General features: G+C 42.1%; 1 protein-coding gene across 1 annotated transcript; it reads right to left on the bottom strand.

The window, feature by feature from the left end:
• Positions 1–9,270: 9,270 nt before the first annotated feature.
• On the bottom strand, positions 9,271–12,841 carry LOC104449665 (receptor-like protein 49). Its single transcript, XM_010063896.3, has 2 exons — positions 9,774–12,841; positions 9,271–9,694 (listed from the first exon to the last, which is right to left on the bottom strand). Exon 1 carries the CDS (start codon positions 12,815–12,817, stop codon positions 9,917–9,919), a length of 2,901 nt encoding a protein of 966 aa, XP_010062198.2. The 5' UTR covers positions 12,818–12,841; the 3' UTR covers positions 9,271–9,694; positions 9,774–9,916.
• Positions 12,842–16,326: the final 3,485 nt, after the last annotated feature.

The raw sequence follows: 16,326 nt of genomic DNA, 5'->3' as shown, positions 1-16,326 counted from the left end.
AGGGTGAGCCCAACCCCTGACAATTCCAATTGATTATTTCCATGGCTGACCTGGTGGCTTATTTGGGCTAGCCACCAAAGCCCAATGCATTGATTTCTCCTCTTCCGAGATAGGAATGTCCACAAGCTGCAATTTATCAGTAGAAGGTGCCTTTGACGATTGAGCCCCATATGGGCAGAATCTCTTTCCTTTTTTCAAAGTAGGAGTTTAGTACTTTTAATTTTACCCTTGTTTCGGCTTCTTTCATTTGCTGGCTGGTATTCTTTCTCAAACTCTTTTTGTTTCAGCTGTTCAGTGTCAAGAAGCATCATGGATTCGTCATCTAAACAGCTACTTCCTCTTTTATTTGGACCTTTTTCCTCCCTTATGGTAATAGCAAGAGAATGGTGAAGAGGATCTACCTGTTGTTTCAAAGCCTCCTCCGAAGAAATTTGATTTCTGATAGGTGGGTTAGGCTGTTCTGTTGTTCTAGTTGCTTGCTGATTTTCTTGTATTTCTGCAGCAAGGGGGGATTCTGGTACCACTTCAGGATCTTGAAGGAGTTCAACATGTTTGCCATAAAATATTTTACCATAAGGGCTGAGATCTCTGACTTCGGCACGTAACCAGCCGCCAAAATTACCTGGTAACTCCTCTTCCGGCCTTGTAGATTCATATGGAATTTCTTTGCATGCTGTAGCATAATGCCCAATTCTTCCACAAGAAAAGCAAAAGTGTGGGAGCCTCTCATATTTGAATTCTATCCATAATTTTTTGCTACCCAAATTGAGAATGACACCTGTTTTAAGGGGGGAGCCCAAATGAAGATTAACTCGGGCTTTACCTACTTTATACATACTATTTCCTTTAGCTTCCAACTTCACATCTAATACCTCACCGATCTTGGAAGCTATATCTCTAACAACTTCCTTCGTCACTCTACCAAATGGAAGACCATATAGATTAACCCAAAAGGGACAGTGATCAAAATTATAACACATCTCCGGAATGTCAGGATCACACTGCTGAAGCACTAGGAGGTTGCTTGCAAATGACCACGGCCCGGAATCTAATACCTTCTGTTTTTCATCTTCAGACTCGAAAGAAAATGAGAAAAAACCTGGTTGAAGCATAGTGCAAGACACCTTTTCCGTCTTCCATGCCCGTTTCATCGTATTTAGAAAAGCCTGAAAGTTCACATTAGGTCAAGAGTAGAGTTTCCCAAATAATGTTAACCGGCATTCTATCAATTTTTCTTCAGATATACCCTGCGTAACCTCTATCACATCATCCTCAGACCATAATCTGCCCAAGCTTCTGCATAGTGCCTCTACTCTATTTTCATCAGATATCTTATTATTCATCATTTTTGTTCTACTCACAAGACTCATAAAGGTTTTAAGAGAGCTACCTCAGCAATGTAAAAGCAGAGAGGCGTTGATTTCTCCCACGAACACAGTGAATCCTTTGCACGACTTGGTGGGTGTCTGGGGTATGGTTTGGGATTTTTGAAGAGACAGAGACGTAGAGATGCCACCTGATCAGAGTTCTGTTTGAAAAATAGTCAAACCAGAGGAGTTGTCGGGGAGATTGGAGGTGGGGCAGGGGAAAACAGAATACTTGGGTGAATTGATCTCCTGCGGGCAAAAGCACCTTTGCGACCCAGATGACTTTTTGGAGTACGATGCTTAGGGTTTTTTGGTTAAACGGGAGAGAAGCAGGAAATTATGACCGAAAAGAAACAAAACGTCATACAGCGACTTAATTAGGGCAGAAATTGGACGATTTATAAGGGACTAACATCGGAGCTAAAGGGAGAAAGAAAGCGCTGTAACTGTTGTGGGTTATGCCATCGACGAAGAAGATACAGACAAGAGGAACAGAGAGAGTACAAGACGGGTTATTACGGTGAAAACAGAGGCTAAAGCTCTTCAAGTAAGCTTCTTGAAGGAGATTTGCTTTGCTAAATGATCAAGAGAAGCTACCATACGGTAGAGAGAAACCCAGAGAGCCTGGGAGAGTTTTCCAGAAGCTGACGAGAGTGTTGTAAACCCTTCGGACAGCGGAAATCCGCACAATCCCAGGTTTCCATGATAGGATTCTACTAAATGTGTTGAATTGGTGCCCCTGAGGAATTGATCCCGTTAGTTGATTGTAAGAGACATTTAGAACCCCTAGAGATGTGAGATTTGTCAACTTAGTTGGTATCATCCGCTAAGTTCATTTGAAGAGAAATCCAACCATTCAAGCTCGGAAAGTTTACCAAGAGGCAAAGGGATGTTGCCTTCGAGATTGTTATGAGAGAGGTTAAGCCCCTTGAGTAATCTTAACTCTCCTATCATATCAGGAATACGTGGAACTTGTTGCTTGATAGATCAATGGTCATCAAGATTGCTAGGATTCTGGCAATCGGCATGTCCCGTCCTCTCACTATTGCAATCATGGAATCCCGGTAGTAACTTTGGTCCATGTATCGCCACTTTGATCCATTCTGGTCATTTTATATCATTGCTTTCAGGTTTGCATAGAAGGTGCTAGGCAAAGGACCCGTGAAATCATTGAAGGAAAGGCCGAGAATGCACAACCATGAAAATGAAAATTTAGTTGGGGCAGCAGCCCACTGAAAAATCGCCACGTTAATATTTTTGCTGGATTTTATCATTATTGACATTTAACTTATCTATTTTACTTCTATTTTGGCATTTAAATATCATTTTCCCAACTTTTGATACTTTAAGTGTCTCCTTATACTAAGTTTTGACACTCTAATTATCCCGGACTCCAAAATATGACAATGGTTCCGAGCAGTGAACGTACTTTTGAGCACATTTCCTAGCAGACCTCAAATTAGTCACCATGATAAAGTCATGAAAATATGCAATCTCGTAAGAACAAAAATATCACAATCTTTGACCATCATAGTAATCATGAAATAGCAAGGCGATCACAATCCATTGCACGTGCTGAGATGTAGGATACTCACCTCCTTTCATTGGTCTACTGCGGTGAACAGACAGTGATCTTCACAATCACATTCTTGAACAGGCAGGCGGCGCTAGCTGATGGAGGACCAGAATAAGAACCGAGCGCCGGGTAGCCCTGCCCAGAGGGTAGCCCCTCCCCAGGCTTGCACGCAACAAGTGATCCCGAGCTGTCATGCACCCTCAAGTTCTCCGGGCATGTATTCAAGGCTATTACGCAGCTAAAAGACGGGCAATCACAGCCAATACACAGGAAAACCCGGTCCAATGTGCAGTTTTAGCCATTCTCTGTAGATGTTTTCACAGTACCGGAGTCGTAAACAATTATGGTTGCAAGTTGCAACTGGCTGGTCCGCCAAGGCGCACCTTCCCTCTTCGCAATCCTCGGTGCTACAATTCATGAGATGCCCAAACGTGTCAAATGTACATCCAGTGGCAAAAAAGAAAAAGCATGGCACGTTCAACGAGAATTTGTTTGTTGCTTTTGGGGGTAGTGGAGGGTAATCGACGGTTGGACTACCGGAACTGCCATCAACATAAATCAATCTAGGGTAAAGCTCCCTATCAGAGGCATTGTCGACTGTGGCTGTCACGGGATCAGCCAAAGCGATGGTCTTTCCTCCATCTGCGCACATGTTTCAAAAAGAAGTTTGCCAAATTAAGGGAAGATCATTGAACAATTCGAGGCATAGGCAGTTTCATCAAAACCTAATCACCACAAGCATATCCAGAAAACACAAATACATAGAGTAGAAAGTTAATTTTCATGCCCTTCCATGTGGGCAACAATCCGCGTCTCCGCCTGACAGGAACACACTTGAGGAGAATCAGAATCCGATCAACGAGAAAAAGAAGAAAAAGGAGGAGAATTTGAGGACGTCAAAGAACAAACTGAATTTACAGTTGTAGAGAACAGCCAGCGCCGCGAGTAGCACCAAAGTTGATTTTGGCATGATGATTGTCGTCATTGCTCGGGATCAACAAGAGATGCTTTATGGACTTGCAGGATCGTTGATGGTCCCAGATCAAGATGCGAAATGCTTGCTTTTCCGTTGGGGTTTTTCTCTAAGAGAGAGATGAACATACGAAAGTTTCTGTAAACATAGTCCAATATGTAGTCTTTGAGTTGACTATCCTGTCAGTCTCTCGTTTTGTCTAATTAAGCAGGTAAAGATCTCTATACATTCAGCACTTGTCCTTTTCCTTAAATCTGCTTCAATTTGGCCGACGCTTTAAGTCAGCAAAATTCTATAATTGAATACTCCAAACCTTTAAGATGCTCATACTGTAAACCTTTAAGATGCAAGAGCAAATTTGAATTTTATGACTCTGTATCTTGAACTTAGCATATCTCTAGATGAATGTTAGATCATTTAGTCTCCTTAATGCATCGATCTTGGTACTTCACCTGTGCGTTTGGAACAACGGCAGCAACATCAATTCCTAAACGTGACATTTCAAGGCTTTCAACACCCCTAAAATATAACTCGACCAATATGGAAAGTGTATACATAAAGAGGCTTCTTTCTTTCCTGATCTAATTTGCTGTGCAGATACAGATCAGCAACCGCAGCTTTGATTTATTTCCAACCATAATGTTTTTTCATCAGGTGGCCAGATAATGTTTCCTATTCGGTAGCCATTAAATAAATTCGACCACAGTGATTTATAATTGGTTGGTCCTACTATGCTTTTTAACTCGGTGGCAATTAAATAAAATCGACAAAAAGAAGTCTTCGTTTAATGTTTTTTTTAGCTAACTTCCATTGGATTCGATTCGTCGTTACTTGGGTTCTTCATTGACGATTCGATCAAAAATTAATTTCCCTGAAACCCGCGTCAGCACTCAGCAGGCAATCACTTCCTCATTTCTTTTCTGACATCACTCTTCCTCTCGCAAATTTCACCCCAAAATCTTCCTTTTAACATCTCTCTCCCGATGTGGAAAACAGCAAATTTAACGGAGATTCGATAGGCATGGAAGAACACCGTTGGAGGGGGACAGCAAGCAGCAGCAGCAGATTCCAGCACCACAAACGCGACTCTGACGAACAAAATCGGCAGTGCCAGACGGAGAGCTCCCGCGCCGCCCGCGGTCCATTCAAAACCCTGCTGGTGAAGATAAAAGAAAAGGAGCCCATCGAACAGGACTGAGGTCTCCTTGAAAAATTTCTGAGATTTGTTCACCACTCCGCCTGGGGGACGCTGCTCCAGGCGCCCAGAACTTCACTCTAGATCGGGGCGTGGCACGGTGAGGCAATACCTTGGTCGGGCGCCTTCAAGCAAGACAAATGTCGCCCGGGGTTGTCACATCCCGGCGATTGGCTCATACCGAGGTCATGTGCGACCAGATGTCGTGTGGCCGGGGGTTGCTAGCCCTGAGGTCACATCCGTCAGCGTGGCTGTGTCTCCTAGACCTTCTCTATGTGGCCGTGGTTGTGGTTGTGGTTGTGGTGACAGCCACATCGTGCGGCCATGGTGGTTGGGTTAAGGTCGCGGACGGCCCAGGTCGGAGAAGCTCCCGTCCCTGGAGAGGGCATTTAGGGCAATATATTAATTCTCAAAAGTTAGTGAGGGCAAATTAGGTGACCTAACAAATTCCTTGATATGGGAGAGCTTCCCGAAATGCCCCAAAACTAAGAAAGGACTTGGGATTTGGGTTTTATTAAGGCAAACCTTGAAGTGATCCGAAAATTTTTTAGGCACGTCGTATTTTCATTTAAAGGTCCGTGTGAACACAAGTACATAATTTGATGCGATCAAAAGGGTGATCAGGAACGAAAGAGAAAAGCAATTTGAGAGTTGTGTCCAATTCCTCGCGTTGCAGTTTTCTTGTTAAATAAAATATTATGAGAGAGACTCGTTGTGATGTTAAAAATTGCATATATAGAGTTAACTTTAATACAATAATCTAAACTCAAGCATCTCGTCATTGATAAATCATTAATATCACTTTAGTTTCTCTCCAACAACTTAATTATTCTGGTCATAATTATGTCAATTTAAGGATGATTTTTAAGTTTTTACTCGACGTATATACATAGATCAAGCTCATGACGCAATCTGCTAAAAAATACTCACTTTAATTATTGTCCTTAATCGGTCATATTCATGAATTGCAACGGGTGATTGGAGTGTAATCATAGTTCATGTAAAAATAAATACAGATTTTAATCTAAAGTAAATTATTCAATATCCATATCTTTTATTTATTATTTGTTGATGTCAAATTTTTGATGACCCAATTTCATCATATATTACATTAGAAAATTAGAAATCAACCCCTATTCCTAAATAAAAATATCATTCACATTATCCGCATTCAGATGGCATGTAGATTTTAGGTTGCACTTCATTGCATTTTAGGATTAACCTCCATTGAGGATGTGGCATGTAGATTTTAAGTTGCACTTCATTGCATTTTAGGATTAACCTCCATTGAGGATGTGTTTGGGAAGATTTTTGGAGAAAGTCTTCGAGAAAAATGTAAAGATCCTTGAGTTAAAGGAGTTTTTCAAAATGTAAATTGTGTTTGGTAAATCGTACTTGTGAAAGTCCATTGTGAATTATTTTTGCGCAAAATAGTGTTTTGATAAATTAAATTTGTAAAATGCTTTTGTTATTAAAAAAAAAAGGGAAAAAAGGAGAGTTGGCTAGCCAAGGGCTTTGCCCGTTACCGTCAGCGAAGGGTAGGCGGTCCAACGAGGGGGAGGCGGCACAATGAAGGGTACTTTGTCTGGCGAGGGGGAAGTGGCGTGGCGAAGGGTAGCATCCGGCTAGGGTCAACGTGCGGAGGACATGGCGCGGCGAGGGTCGCAGCGATCGGGATCTCGCGATCTGGGTCACCGCGACCCTCGCTGAGCCATCATGCAACCCACCGCGCCGCAAAGGTTGCTAGCGCCCACAATCTGGTTGCCGCAACCTAGATCTACGTGACCAGATTTGCGCACGATTTGGGTTGCCGGCATCCTCCACGCAAATGACCCTCGTCGGAGGGTCGTGGGACCCTAGCCGAACCACTTGTCCTTTGCCGCATCGCTTGCCCTTCGCCAGACCACCTACCCTTCACCGGCGATCGCGCGTAGATGATGTTCGTGTTCTCAGTAGAGAGAAGGGAAGGATGAAGATAATGAACAGTTGTTAGGGTAAAGCCGGAAAAACAAAAAATTAATGAGGACAATTTCGGAAGAAAAAATTTATTACCTTCAAAGCCAACATGCCGAAAATGCCCAAGGCAGCCCCCAACCTGTCTTAGGCTTTCAGCCTTGGGAAGGCTTTGCTTTTGGCAAAGGCAAGTGAAAAAAATTTGCCAAACACTCAATATTTGGCCCAAAGGCTTTAAGGGTGCATTTGGAATTGGCTTTGTAAGGGGCTTTGGGCTTCCAAGGATACTTAGGCCAAAGTTTGGGTGTTTGGGAACAACTTTCAAATTCACATTAGGCCAAAGTTGGCCTTCTCAAGCTAAAAGCCCAAGTTAAGTGTGAGGGTGCCTTGGGCTTTTAGCTTTTTTTCGATATACCGAGGTGCTGTTCATTCTTTTTTTCTTCCAAAACCATCCTCACTTACTCTCGATTTTTTTGGTTTTGCCCTCGTCATTGTACTATTCATCTTTTTCTCCGTTGAGGTTGGCCGAGGGGTTGCTTGAAGCTGTGAGTGGCCGCCGATGGCTCGGCATGGTTGCGGTGGCCCAGGTGATTGTCATCGGGGAGTGGTGCAACCGCCACCCTGTCTGGGTCGCGACGAGGTTTGCATTGTGCGACCTCCTGCGACCTCGTCAACCCGGATCCGGGGCGCGTGGTCGCATGACCCCGCCGCGACCCAAAGTCAAAGTTGACGGGGTCCTCCCATGACCTCACCGCCGTAGATCAAGGTCGTGGCGGGTCGCCCGACGTTCGGCAACCCCCGCCGTCCCAGATCTAGGTCGCGGTGGGGTCACCTAACATCTGATAGCCCTCGCCGAGGGTCGCCCGACATCCGGCAACCCTTGCCACCCCAAATCTAGGTCGCGGCGAGGTCGCCCAACGTTCGGTAGCCCTTGCCGAGGGTCGCCCAACATTGGCACCCTCGGGGGTCTCTCGACTCCGCCCTTCTTAGGTCAATTTTTTAATTTTTCTTTTGATAATTTTTTTATCACAAAAGTCCTTTATAAGTATAATTCCCTCAAACACTATTTTGCTCAAAGTACTTCATAAAGGACTTTCAAATTACAATTTACCAAACACAGTTTGTATTTTGGAAAACACCTTTTAACTCAAAGATCTTTGCATTTTGTTTAAAAACTTTCCCCAAAAGCCTTTCCAAATGCATCCTTAGCCTCCTAAAGACCCTTGGGAAAGTAGTTCCCAAACATAGCCTGAATAGGTGTGTGTTAGAGATGAACTTGATGAACTGGCCGGAGAAGAATTTATGATTAAGGAGGTGAGGCAAAATCGAGACTAAAATTTCCAGCTTTCTTGAAACTCAAACCTGAATCGGAAAGGGAAGGCGGACTCATAATTAAATTTTCAACATTACGAGAGCTTGAAATTAATTTAAGGAGCCTAGGGACATGCTCTCCAAGTATATGGGAATTCCGGATCCCAGACTATAACACAAGTGACAATTCTAAGAGTATGGAGAACGGCCATGACAAATAAAAAGGCACCGCATGACACTATGAGACATGATCCCCATGGGAACCTATTCAATTCTGAGTGTTAAGATATGTTGGGTAGGTTTTAGATTTTAAAAATTTAAGAACTTGTTCTAATAGATAAATTCTAAATGGAATCGGGAATTTGAAACTTGAAACAAATTTCTATATTTTTTATTTTATATTTTTATATGATCTTATGGTATTCCATAGTCTAAATAATATCCATAAGCGATTTTTTGTGTATTTAAATATGAGTTATGATCAATGGATAATAATAGATAGTTGTTATTAGATGTGATCATTTAATTCAATTAAAAGTATAAGTGGAATCCGGATAGACTTTAGAACCGACTTGAAAATTATGACAAGGTAAATTTTACGCTCTAGGGCATGGAATGTTTAGATAGGTAATTTTCAAATTTTAGGCGGAATTTGAAAGAAACTTAGGAATAATTCACCTGTAAGTGTCATGAGGGCTGTCAATGGTTCAATTCAGGTTTATGTGATACCCGAATCGGACGAAACTTTTTAGATAGGTGTTCGCTGAGACCCAAATCCCCACCTGAACCACATCTGTCCGAAATTGGTGTGGTCGTTTTTGTTTTTTTTTTTTTTGGCGTGCCTTTTTCGTCGCCCCTTAAGATTCAGCAAAGGGCTTACAGCAAAACAGGAAAGTGAAAAATTCCCAGTTCAGATTCTTGATGTGAGTCAAACATTTGATACATTTAACAATGAGGGGGGAGAGAGAGAGATTTGACCGGACATGCTTGAAACCCCCATGGGAGGAGATAAACAGAGGCCAATCCAGGGAAGGTGAGTCCTTGAACTTTCGCCATTTACAGTGTATTTACGGAACTTGAAAACAGTGAGACAGACCCACGGATCCATGAATCGAGATTTACGGAGGAAAGAAACACAGTCGAGCACATCAAGATCTCGGCGTCCATGGACGAATCCGGAGCTGGACTGCCAAAAAAGCTAAAACCACCATGCACGACGGCTCCGGCAGAGTCGATGGGGAGCACTTCGGGTCAATCTAGAGGAGGCGCCGCCGATGGAGGTCCGTTGGATGGTGGCGGAGAGGGCAACGGAGGCAGACCTGCTAGTGAAGGTGAGGGGATGTTAGCGGTAGGGGCGAGGGAGGAGATAGAGGTACTGAGGGAGGAAGATAGCTGTACCTTTTCGGTTCGGGTATACCCCGTCATTTTAAATTGTCTCCCGAACCGAATGAGACCCGAAATTTTCGGTTCGGGTATCTTTGACACCCCCAGCTGTACGGATTCACAGATCAGCAACCTCAGCTCTCATCTGGTGTATGGTGTCAAGGCCCTACCGGAGAACTGTCTTTCCTCGCAATCTTCCTAAAATACCTGTTTGCCTGCCGGATAGAGATAAGGTTTTTCAAAATTCTCATGAACAATCCGAGCAAGATGCCGCATCCTAATCCTATTTCCACAACCCTTGGCTCAAGAAAATCCGCACGGAATGAATGGACCCTGCCTTCAGGATGCACGGGGAGTTTCCGCAGAGCCTTGTAATTAGTACAAGCTTTGGACAGTGGAAATCCACACAATCCTGGGTTTCCACGATAGGATTCAGCTTGAAACGTGTTGAATTGGCGTCCTTGAGGAATCGATCCTGTTAGTTGATTGGAAGAGACATTTAGGACCTCTAGAGACGTGAGATTTGTCAATTCGATTGGTATCATCCCGCTAAGTTCATTTGAAGAGAGATCTAACCATTCAAGCTCGGAAAGGTTCCCGAGAGGCAAAGGGATGTGGCCTTCAAGACTGTTGTGAGAGAGGTTAAGCCCCTTGAGTAATCTTAACTCTCCCATCACATCAGGAATTTTTCCCCTGAACTTGTTGCTTGATAGATCAATGGTCGTCAAGATCACTAGGATTCTAGCAATCGGCATGTCCTGTCCTCTCATTGTTGCAATCATGGAATCCTGGTAGTAACCTCGGTCCATGTATCGCCGCTCTGATCCATTCTGATCATTTGATATCATTGCTTTCAGGTTTGCAAAGAAGGCACTAGGCAAAGGACCCGTGAAATCATTGAAGGAAAGGTCGAGAATGCGCAACCTTGAAAAGGAAAATTCAGTTCTGGGGCTGCTTATAGGGCCACAAAGTCTGTTTGATCGCAAGACCAAGACTTGCAAGCTGGGAAGTGTCTCCAACCAATCAGGGAAAGTGTCATTCAACTTGTTGCCCCCGAGATCCAGCATCTCAAGTTGCTTGCAATTGATTAGAGAGCGTGGCAACGGGCCTTCAAATTGATTTCCATTAAGGTGAAGACTTCTCAGGGCTGCATCTTTAGTGAACGTTAGGGAAATTGTGCCAGAAAGTCCATTCTCTTGCATATCCAACACTAAGAGGCTGTTACTTACGTTCTTTAGACATTGTGGGATCATGCCTGTGAAATTGTTATGAGAGAGGTCAAGAACTTGTAGGCCCTTCATTTCACAAATAGAACCAGGGATAAAGCCAGTCAATCGATTGCTAGCTAGCGAGAAGACAATAATTGAATGTGGGAATGATGGAGGTGGAACTGGCCCTTGGATCAAATTCGAATGCAGGTCGAGAATTATAAGATTTTTCCAAGGAACTTGTTCAAAGCTAGTGAGAAAGTTGTGGGAGAGATTGAGATAAGACAATGATGTGGCCCCAATATCCCACACCCATGATGGAATATCGCTGTGGATTCTGTTTCTAGACAGATCTATCCATTCTATGCTGGTTGAATTTCTCAAGAATGCAGGGATTTCTGTAATTTGGCACCCAGAAATACTGATGGACGAGAGGCTCGGCAGGACATGCTCAGTGTTTTCACTATTGCTCAGTGATAAAATGTTGTCTGAAAGATCGAGATTTGTTACACTTTCGAGTCTTGAGAGCAATTGTAGGTCTAAGACACCGGTCAGGTTATTTGCTGAGATGCTCAGATAAGTGAGGTTCCTAAGCTGAAAAATTGAGCTCGGGACTGAGCCACGCAACTGATTACCACTCAGGTCAACATGTTCTAATGGGGATGCAGCAAAGAACTCACCGATGTGGCCACTGAGCCCATTGTTACTGAGGTCCAGGCTCATTAAGGACGGAAGAGAGAACAATGATGATGGTATAAACCCACCAATGAGATTGTTGGAAATATCAAGTCGGGCAAGATTTGAAAGATTCTTTGTGCTTGGAGGAATAGGACCAGTGAAGAGATTATGAGAGAAATCTAGAAAAAGAAGTTGTGTCTTATTGTCAAAGACATTGGGTATTGGACCTATGAAATTGTTCGAGGAAAGATCGAGCAAACTGAGCTGATCAAGGTTTGACAATGTTGGAGGAACCTGCCCACTAAACTCATTATACGAAAGTCCCAGATGGGTGAGCCATGTTAGGTTACCAAGTGATGATGGAATAGAGCCTGTGAAGCTGCACCGGTTCAGCCAAAGTATCTGCAGAGAATGCAGGTCGCCAATGGACTCTGGTAATACTCCAGAGAAGCCTGAGGAGGACAAGTCCAAAACCTTCAAAGAGCTGTTCCAAGTTGATTCAGGTAAGTAACCAGAAAGCACCTTGTTGCCTGATAAATTGAGACATGTCAGCTTTGGCAAAACGAAAATGTTTGCTGTTAATATGCCCCGCAATTTACAATGACTGAGGCTGAGGACTTCCAGAGATGGAGAGAGATTTATTAAGCGATTCACATCAATGCCAGACAGGTTTAACCCGTCAAGAGCAAGGACTCTCAATTCGGTCAGGTTTTGAAGCAGCTTGTTTGACCTCGATGGTCTTTCAGCTTCCTGTGGCGAAGGAAGATTGAGTAAACCAAGGGTAGAAGGTTTGCTGCTGTTTGAAGACCCTGCAGAAGAGTAGCAGGTCGGGTTCGGAGGTGAGCAGCCAAGTTGAAGGTGAGTCACATGACCTGTCATCGGATCGCATATGACTCCATCCCATGAGCAACAATCCGATGCAACATTCCAGGAGAGCATCTTTGGTTTCCTGAGCCAACCAATATCCAGTTGGCAGAAAACCGACGTGGAATTATCTGATATTAAAGCATTCCGGAAGTGAAGCAAATCAGACTTTTGATCTGGGCGACATGGAGCTCTTTCTAGGGAGAGAGAAGAGGGAGGGAGGGACAACATGGTGCGCATTGCTTGTCCTTCGATGAGGAATGAGAACAGAAACAGGACAGTTTGAAGAGATCTTGACAAGCATTGCATTTTTATTGCAGGGATGCAAATGCATTACCATTCGGTTGCAGGATCACCTCTCAGGGGTTAGCCGATGCATATAAGCCCCTCGTGAAAACAACGTAGAAGAGAATATGGAGTTCACGAAATTACAAGGAAACTCTTGGAAATTTGAACTTATGGTTCAGTGGTGACTCGTCAAGTCTTTCTATAAGCTTCTCCCGAGCCTAGACACATAACTGCTCCAATAATGAAATATGCATGAGCATGATACTCTTCCTACGTCTAGAACTGATTAGGTACATGCAGGCCTGAGCCCTGGTATAGCTATAGTTTCCCTTTCAGAGTTCATCTTTCTGTGCTTCACTTTTTCAGGCGCAAAGCGTAAAGACGAACTACATCATGTTCCATGCGTCAAAAGTTCAGCATGCGTATTGATCCTGAAGATAGGAGTGTTTGATGCATCTTCTTTATCTCCATTTTCAAAAAGTATCCTTTGAGGATACGCCTCAATGTGAATCACAAGGAAGGTACTTCGGTAAACATTGGGTGCAGTTAAGACTAGTTAATGTACCAAAGACTGCCGTCAACATCCCGGAGTAATATACGTGCGCACTAGTCTCATTCAAACAACGTATTTTATCAGTAACATGAGATATAACAAGTTGATGAGTGGTTGATGTTTGGAAGAGGTATTCCTATCATCTCTGACTTTACTGGCTGCACATTTGATTGCAGTTATGCTTATCTACGCAGGTTCATGACTTCCTCGCCACGTTTTGTTGACAATAATGGTTATTATGCTCGTAGGTGTTATTCGTTAAGGAACACTTCGCCTCTCTCTCTTTTCGATTGCAAAATTAAACCAAATAAGACGATGATCATTCCATTTGCTAAAACCAAATAGCGGAGACTTGGACGACTTCTTCGAATGCAAGGGACCACCCGCCTCGGGCAAAGTGGTCCGGAATAGTATTATTACACACCATGACTTCACTCCAGAGGGGCAAAACTCGGCCCACTCTAGGAAATTAATATCGACTTGGGGTGAAGATTGACGAAGACTTGGTTTTTTTTTTTTTTTTTTTTTTTTTTGAGCAGACGAAGACTTGGTTGGCAATAAAGAAAGTTTTGTTGGCCGACTAGGAATAGAATAATTGACTGGCGCTCATAAGGAGAACCACCGTTGATAGTGACTTTTGACCTAATCTTCGCCCTAAGTGAAGGCGATGTGGGTCAGCATCCTTGATTGAGCGGCAAAAATAGATATGGCTCCCTTCGTTTCTGGTGAAAGTATTTTCCAGAGAAAATGTCATCCTCATTTTTTTGACATTATGAGTCAATTAAAAAATCTAAACTTAAATTCATGAAAACGGTTAAAAAACGGAAATTATTTTTTTAAATATAAGTAAATATTGGTTCTTAGATCAGAAATTTTATGCTTGGGCATGGGAGCAAAGACCCATGTCTCAGGTGCCAATATCTGGACACTGGTGCCAACGTCCCAAGCTTGGCTTCTGTGGACCCAAACTGGGGCGTCGGGAGGTCGGGCCCTGACCTCTGTGAATTGAAGCCTAAAGGGCACTTGTGTGATGTAACGCATGACGACGTTGCAAATTAAATCATATGAATTTCCACAGAATACCGCTCAACGACTTCACCGGTGCGCTCCTTAGTCCAAAGGATTCGGAACACGAGGCAGGTTCGATGAATTGTAAATAACGTTTTGATGGGACGCAGTTTTTCAAAAGTTCCAAAAAGTCATAATTATCAGGCGTGACAATTACTCCACGAAAAGTTTGTTGGAAACATTATCATCTGGTCCCGTATAGTGGGGGCCATTCACGGATCCAACATTATTTCACGGGAATCTTGGATGGGAAGTCATCGGGAGTTCCGCGTTTCTAAGAAGTAACGTCACTCACGCAAGAAATCTTTGCGGGCACGTGATTTTGTTAGTGTACTCAGGAGAGAGAGAAATGACTTGGGGCGACGAGAAAATTACGGATGACTTCGGGCAACGACTTGATCAATTGGAGTCTTTGTTCCATGTTTTCTCCTTGGGCTTAAATTCCAAGCTAACGTCTCGGACGTTCTAAATTAGACCTTTGACAAAAAAAAAAAGAAAAAGAAGAAGCAAATTAGAGGGAAAAAGCTGTTTCAGACGTTCTAAATGCACCAAACGTTTTCACGCATTTACGAATTCGATCAATCAAATTTTGTTACCTTGAACCCGGATTAGCACTCAACAGGGTCATGAACTTTTTAACATCTCCTATCATCTCACAATCGTCACATCTAAATCTTCATTTCAACATCTCTCTTTTCTCACATTATTTTCTCTTTTTTTTTATATATATTAAAAAATTATAAATTAATACATTTATTGTAAATTTATCATAAACTAATTTTTTTATTATCAAAAACTCCAAACTAATACATTTATAACAAATTTATCGTTAGTTTTTTTTTAAAATTTTATTATTAAATTATTAAGTTGAATGACACATAACAATTGATGGATGTACTAATTTTAAGTTTTACTCTTAGTTTTTCAGGCATACAGTAATCCTATTTAACGAAAATTAATGGATGGTAAAATTTATTACAAATGTTTGGAGTAAATTTGTCATAGATATATCAGTTTTGGATTTTTTTGTGGTTAAAGAAATAATTTAAAGAAAATTAGTTACATGTATACTAGTTTGTAATTTTTCTTGATATCAACCTTTTCTTTTCTTTTTTCTTTTTTGATAGAGTAAGGAGATAATGATATTTAGATCTTATAGCTAAGCCCAACCTTCGCCGCCAGCCACAATCAATGCCTTACCATGGGAGTAAGAGATGCGGGGGCTTGGCAATCTTGTGTTAGTCGCAAAAACGCAATCCAATGATCTTCATGGTTAGAACAAGAACACATATAATCAAGTAAAGATATTTATATACTTATTTTGATATACTTATTTTGGAGTCCATCGTTCTTGATGCAAAAAAATGACAATCCAAAGCCCAAGTGCTTCTTCTCTATTGCCCTATATATCATTGGCTCAATGAGATAGCCTCTAACCCTTAGCACTTAGTAAACACTCCTTATATAAAAATAATTGTATGTGTTAAGCTTAAAGAAGAAACTTGAACACTATTTATACAGTTTTCAGCCAAACCCTCTGATCTCAAACCAAGCTCAACTCAACTCATACTAACCAGCCACATATTAGATTAATTAGGAAACCTTATATCTCTATTTATTAAACCAATACCATCAATTAATGTATCTAGAAAAAAAAATACTTTATTCTACATAGGCTATATTAATTGAAATTGTATTATATGTATGTACCTTTATCTAGAGATAATTCTTGGTAGCCAATCTCATTTTATAAAGTTTCAAATATCCAATCATGACAGTAACTGTATTGATATGAATTCAATATGGTAGTGTAGCAAATGAATAACATATCTCATATAGAGTAATATCTTATGTATCATCCCAATCACCAAAATTTGTGCTACTAGAGAATATCTTTATGGTTCCAATA

The sequence above is a fragment of the Eucalyptus grandis genome, chromosome 6, assembly GCF_016545825.1.
Source record: "Eucalyptus grandis isolate ANBG69807.140 chromosome 6, ASM1654582v1, whole genome shotgun sequence".
NCBI classification, from domain to species: Eukaryota; Viridiplantae; Streptophyta; class Magnoliopsida; order Myrtales; family Myrtaceae; genus Eucalyptus; species Eucalyptus grandis.
Note: the sequence above shows the minus strand (reverse complement) of the source record. Positions and strands in the feature narration are given on the sequence as shown.